Source organism: Serinus canaria, chromosome 5, assembly GCF_022539315.1.
Source record: "Serinus canaria isolate serCan28SL12 chromosome 5, serCan2020, whole genome shotgun sequence".
NCBI lineage: Eukaryota > Metazoa > Chordata > Aves > Passeriformes > Fringillidae > Serinus > Serinus canaria.
Window position 1 is genome coordinate 12,242,639 of NC_066319.1, and position 6,590 is coordinate 12,249,228.

Here is a 6,590-nt window from a genome sequence, read left to right on the forward strand (position 1 = left end):
CCGGCGTGCTCCCCTCGGGCAGCGATCGGCGCTGCCGCCCGCCGTACCCCTGCCCCGCTGCACACCCCGCCGGTGCGGGATGCTCTCGGGGCGCCGGGAGAGCGCGGGGTGCGCCCGGGTTGCGCGCCGGAGCCGCGGCGGCGGCCGGGGGAGGGCGGGAATTCCCGGGGAGGGAGCGGCCCCGCTCTGCAATGCGGTCCGGCTGCTGCAGAGGTCGCCACGCGTGAGCGGTGCAGCGGGGGCGCGGCGGGAGCGGCCCCCCCGCCCCGCCCTGCGCAGCGCCCCGGCCGCGCCGCGCCGCGATTTTTTTTGTGAATGGGACCCTCGCGTAGCGGGCCATGACGTCACCGCCCGGCCCAATTGGCGCCCAATGGAGGAGCGGGCCCCGTCGGGCGGCCGGCGCGGTGATTGGCTGGCGGGCGCGCGCGGGCGCCCACGCAGGCGGCGGCGGCGGCAGGTATAAAGGGGGCGGCGGGCAGTGCGTGACACCGCGGATCGGCGGCGACACCGGCAGCGCGCCCCTGCTCCGCCCGCGCCCCGCTCCGCACCCCGGTAAGCGCCGCGCCGGCCGCGGCTCCCTGCGCGGGGCGGGTCGCGCCAGCCCCGCGTCTCTGCCGGGGCGCGGGGCTTTGGCACCGCCGTTCGTGGCTCGTGTGCGCGGGGCAGCCAGAGCCGAGGTCAGGGGGGACAGCTCTTCCCCGCTCGGTCGCTTCCTCGCCTCGCTGGTACGACGTGGCGTGTCCGGCCAGGACAAGGTGCTGCGGCAAAAGGTCACGGCCGGGGCGCCCCGGGGAGCCGCGGGGAAGAGGGGCGTCCTTTGGAAGTGGGGTCGTGGTTCCCGTCGAGTACCGGGAGCTGGCAGAAATGAGGATGATGTGGTGGTTGTGATGTGCTCCTTGGAGTGCAAGACACTGATGTTGTGAGAGAGGTGTATCTCAAATCTTCAGTAACAGATATTTTCACAGCTGTTGTGTTTATGACTGACTTTTAACTTAGCCTCTTCTCTGGTTTCAGAATAGAAGTATTTATTGAAATTAAACTACTTAATTCTTAGTGGTGTTAGTGTGCTGGCTGGCTAGAAGCAAGCAGCTTCAGGTGAAGTGCTATAACAAGGGCACTTGGTTCTCAAAAACGTTAAACTGTTTTTCCTTGTGATTTGTATCTGTCCAGGTCAGACTCAACAGTCTGTGACATTGTGTGCAGTAGTCAGAGGAATGTATTTTTTACCAGTTTTAGGAAAACTGCTTTAAGTTGAATGCAAATAGCTTCAGGTCTGAAAAGCCACGTTTTTCTGCCCTGTAATAGAGCCAAGCTATAATAAAATTTTGAGAAAACTAAAGCACAATGGCAATAATCCCAATAATCAAAAATACGAATTTAAAATATCAAGCTGTTCATATTTGTGCTACTTGTGGCTGGGAAGCAATGACCTCTTTAGTGGAACTTGCAGGATTGAGAGGGTTGGAAAACAGCCATTGCTTGATGTACCTCTTTGTTGTAGAGAGGAAATCATGGTTATGCTGAAGATTTCATCTTTCCTTGCTGTTTATGCCTTGGTTGTGTGCCAGATGGACAGCTTCCAGGCAGCCCCAGTCAGGTAAGAAGCTGGTCCTGTTGCTGAGTGCTCTGTCTGAATGGGATGAAAATGCTTAATATTCCTGAGAGGTCCAGGAGGGAAACAGACCACGGTGAAGGAGAAAGGTGGCTGCTTTTTGTTCTGGGGTGTTTTCATTCTATCTTTAAACCGCCCGACGCTGCGCGTGAGGAGAGCGCATCGGGGCTTGCACATTCACACCCTGAAAGGCACTGTCAATGACACACAGCCTGCCAAACCCCTCTCCCTGCAGTAGCCTGGGCTTTACTCACCCTGTTTCCCTTGCCTCTGCCCAGACCTGGCTTGGAGTCCATCACGGACCGAGTGGCTCTCAGTGATTACGAAGCTCGGAGGTTATTAAACGCGCTGGTGAAAGAGTTCATACAGATGACAGCAGAAGAGCTGGAGCAAGCCTCCGAGGGGAACAGGTAAGGACTGCAGTCCTGGGCAGTAGAAAAGCAATGTGGGAGTGTTGTATGTCTGATATTTAGCAAAAGCCATTCAGGCAGACTCTCTGCAGGTCAAGATCTTTTTTGTTTTCTTGGGGTTGTGGCTGACTGGTAAAGGATGATCCTGCAGAGACATCCTAGTGTTGGTGTAAAGAGAATGGCTTACCTAGTTAACCTGCCTCTGTCTGTCTCTTACTTCTGAAAGTGGAGGGCGATTTGAGCTTGAATGAGTAGGTTGTGTTAAAATATGGCAGCAAAAGGTATGTCTTCCCAGTGGGAGTGCTAGGGCATCACTCAGTCACTCTTGGATTCTCTGTCGTGCAAGTGCATGCTGTTGTAAGGCATGGAAAGTTCCTGGCAGGAGGGATGTGTTCCTCCTGATGCACGCAGCGCCACTCTCCCTGGGACCAAAGGCATGCAGGAGCATTTGCATTATCCTAACAGGATTTGCATTGCAATGCATGGGGATGGATGAGACACTGAACAGCATGCGGGATGTGGGGGAAGTTCAGCTTCCTGACCTCGGACTGTATGAGCATCCAAAAGGCTAATGGACTTGCTTGTCAACAAAATTGGATTCATTAACAAATGGTGTTTTCCTTCTGACTGCTTTTGTATGGACTTGCCTTGCATGGAATGCGATGTGGAGGGTTTGGATTTATTTTGAATGAATGTTTAAGTTTCCTAGCAGTAGATCTTTAATACAGGGAAGAAACGCATGGATGTGCATGCTTGAGGTTACTCTTCCTTTGGGCATGTTTTTATTTTTTTTCCCCCCTGCAGCCTGGATAAACCCATTTCCAAACGCTGTGCCAGTCTGAGTACTTGTGTGCTGGGCAAACTGTCTCAAGAATTGCACAAATTGCAAACTTACCCTCGCACTGACGTCGGGGCTGGAACTCCTGGCAAGAAACGGAATGTGCTGAGTGACCTGGAACATGAACGCTATGCAAACTATGGGGAGAGCCCCTAGGAAACAACTAGACATGCTTATTTCTCCCCCTTTCCCTTTTTTAACCTGATGCATGTGGATATAACTTTGATTGCTAACTTTGCTGTGTTCTTTTGATTCTGTTTTTCGACAGAGAATGTTTGAGATGGACCTAATGTTAGGAAGACCTAGAATATAACATGCGTACCAAACTAGGGGGAAAAAATAAATAAAAATGATCAGCACTGCCTTGACATTCCAAATGATTTTCTTAGACATTGATTAAAAAAGAAATTCTAAAAAAGGCTCTTCATTTCTGGCTGCTAAATGTACAAGTAGATTCTTTCTTTTGTGCTTACCCATGCACTTGTTCAATAAACCTATTTTTTCTATAAGTGTTAGATCTGCTTGGTTTAACATTTTGTTTTAGAATGTGAGATTTCTAGATGAGGTTAGAAAAATTTTGCAACTTGTCTTAATGTTCAAGAGAGGCAATGCCAGTAACTTCTAGAAAAGTTCAAAGAGAGCTTGGAAGACACTTCTACACATAAATTGATATGTACTGCTGTAATCAGGCATGCGTGCAATCCTGTTGGTAGGGACCCCGAGAAGCAAAGAAATCAGGAAGGCTCATACTTACTCATTCTAACAAACTAGAAATGTAATCCTGTTTAAAACTGGGTGCTGAACATGTCCAGGTAAGAATTTTGTGGTCTTTTTTCTTATTTTACAATAGGTCTTTGCACTATATTTAAAATATATGTATCTTTAAAATATATGTGTTGCTTTACAATTCACCTGCCTTAGGCTGTCTTGCATGAAGAGCCAAACCCAGATTTCTTTACAGTTCTGTTGCAGCACTGCACCTACCTTGTAATTAGAGGCCTCTTTCAAAAAATTTGCATTGATTGTAAAAGCAACTCTTCGTTGTTAAAATTAATAAATTGCCTTGTGATGCTTAGCTGAGAAAAATCCCTCCTACTGCAAGAAAAACTCATTGCTTTAGTAGAAAATTCTTCAAGCAAGGATTGTGTGAATGCATGTTCCTTGAAGTTCCCCATCTAGCACAACTGTTAGCTCTAGGCTGAATTGTGAGCAGAGAATTTTACTGTCACAGTCTGAACCGCCCCATGGTGCAGTTCTGTAGTAGGCAAAGGCCTCACTGGAGGAAAGAGCTTCTCCCATTCCCACTGAGCCCCTGGAAGCAGTGTCTTTGTGTGGTTCAGCTCTGAAGGTCAGAGTCACTGCCAGAGCTCCTGTAGTGGTCAGTGATGCTGCAATTCCATGTGTTTTCTGGCTGTTAGGGAGCACAGGTGTTGGAGTGAGAAGTGAAAAATCTGTGCTGGCTACTGCCTTTCAGGAGCACCTCAAGCCAAATACAAATGTGAGGTTTTGGAGGAAGAGGGGATGGTTTAAATTCTCCAGATCTGAGCCTCCTCAGCTCCATTCCATGGCCATAATGCCTGGTTGGAGGCAGGCAGTAGCCCAGGTATGGCTGAAAATCTGGCCTGGATTTATTCTTCAGTCCTGCTCTTTGATAAAGTGAGCCTGTCGCTGAGAAAACCATGAAGAGGCTTCTTTTAGCAGTTCTGAGCCATGCAGAGAAGGTGCAAATGCCTTTGCTGGCCATAGTGATGTCTGACTGCCTGCAGGGTTGGTGCTGCAGGAGCTAACTCTTCCTTTTCCTCCCGAAAAGCAGCGTAACAGCACAGAAGAGGGCCTGCAACACAGCCACCTGTGTGACCCACCGCCTGGCAGACTTCCTGAGCAGGTCAGGGGCAGTGGGCAAGAACAACTTTGTGCCAACCAACGTGGGCTCCAAGGCCTTCGGCAGGAGGAGGAGAAGCGTCCAGATGTGAGGAGCTGAGTGGGGATGTGAGCACGGTAAATGTACAGCACCCAACAGCCTGGGGCACCCCCAGAGCTCTGGTGGTGTGGGGGGAATGGCAGACCTGCAGTGGTCACCTCGGAGAATCAGGGGGAGTAAGAGTGCAAAAAGAAAAAAGATGTTACAAATAGAGCAAAGGTGGGTGCTCAAGAGCTTTTGGAGATGTTCTGCTTGTGTGAGCACCTTCACAGTGCAGTAACTAAACACAGCCCTTTGGTTGGAATTCTTGTTGTACCACCAACATTTCGTTATCAACGTATCAGTAACTCTGGTTTTCTTTCTTACAGATTGCAATGAAAATGAAAACTCGACTTTAATTTCTAATGGAAGCAACTCTTCTTCATAAACCAAGACCACCAAAAAGATTAATTTTTCATCCTACTATTGGAAATGTTTTATTTAATACAAACGAAAACACTTCTGTTCTGTATAGTAAAAGAGAATCTAGTTATTAAAGTTAAATTATTGTATATTCTTTTTATATGCAACTCTATTTCAAATAAAATGTGACGGCATCTATTATTTATTTATCTTCCAGCTTATGTGATCCATGCTACTTATCCTGGCCCTACTGCCAAATCTCGGGGATTATACTAAACTGCTGCCTGGCAAGGCATATGTGTATTATACAGTGTGCTGTGCCTTGATGTAAAACACTTAACTATCCTGATTGTACAGTATGTTTAAAGAAAAAAAAGAGAAATCACTTCAGTATTGTATTATTTGTGAATTTACGCAAAATTAAAAAAAGTATTTTAGATACACTTGGATTGAGAAACTGATTTTTCATTTGGACATGCTTCTGGAGACGTGTGGCACCAAGCCAACAGCATTGCAGATCAGCTAGTCCATTGATCTGCTCCAGCCTTATTCACTATAAATACTAGGGTTTGAGTCAAAAGGTCAGAACAGAAAGAATAGCCGCTTTTTATAGATATACAAAAAAACCCCAAATGAACCAAAAGATACCATTTAGTGAGACTTCTGCTAGAAAAATAAGCCATAGGTACATCTAGTAAAAACACAGGGACAAATTTCATGGTGTAGTTAAAAATTAAATCTTTTTATGCAGGCTCTAGTTCAGATGAAATGGCCTGACATCCGCTGTAGATTTTTGTGTAAAGTGAAAAAAAGTGAATTAGGAAGAGAAAGAAAAGCTACAGAAATGTACATTTCTTTGAAGCAATCCTGAGACAGAGTCTATTTAGGGATCAGGGATAAATAATTAGAGTGAGTGGAGAAGAGGGTAGCTGGATCCATTCCATGGACTTATAAGTGGTGCTGCCAACTTTCTTCTCAAAGCTGCTGCTGTTTCAGTTTAGTAGCTGAGTCAGATATTTGTTTAGATTTGTTTCGTGCTTTACAGCCTGACCCTAAAATCTGCTTCATCAAGTCAGATGAACCCCAGGATGGGTGAGGGAAAAGGCCACAGGGCATCGTGTGGTGCCACCTCCCTGCCCAGCAGGGTCATCCCACTGCACCCAGCACAGGATTGCATCCAGAGGGTTCATTGCATTATCTCCAGCCAGGGAGGCTCCACCTTGCTGTGCAAAGCAGAGGTGGAGGTTCTCACACTCTCTCTGTGTGTCTCTGCTGCAGGTGTCACAAGGAGGAGCTTGGCCAGCCCGGGGGGGACACTGAGGCCACCCAGTGACTCCCAGTCCGTGCTCGTTCCTGGCTGCGGGGTCACTCCTCGAGGAGCAGCAGTCCTGGTGAGTCAGTGAACAG

At 48.0% G+C, this 6,590-nt stretch overlaps 1 protein-coding gene across 3 annotated transcripts; it reads left to right on the forward strand.

The window, feature by feature from the left end:
* The first annotated feature begins 476 nt into the window (after positions 1-476).
* On the forward strand, positions 477-5,477 carry CALCB (calcitonin related polypeptide beta). 3 transcript variants are annotated; one of them, XM_030240295.2, is made up of 5 exons: positions 477-552; positions 1,502-1,597; positions 1,891-2,022; positions 4,671-4,858; positions 5,150-5,477. In XM_030240295.2, exons 2-4 carry the CDS (start codon positions 1,512-1,514, stop codon positions 4,831-4,833), a joined length of 381 nt encoding a protein of 126 aa, XP_030096155.1. In that variant the 5' UTR covers positions 477-552; positions 1,502-1,511; the 3' UTR covers positions 4,834-4,858; positions 5,150-5,477. The 3 variants fall into 3 exon arrangements, with proteins under 3 accessions (XP_030096155.1, XP_030096156.1, XP_030096154.1); XM_030240296.2 differs by having other exon boundaries at positions 4,674-4,858; XM_030240294.2 differs by lacking the exons at positions 4,671-4,858; positions 5,150-5,477 and adding an exon at positions 2,827-3,561.
* Positions 5,478-6,590: the final 1,113 nt, after the last annotated feature.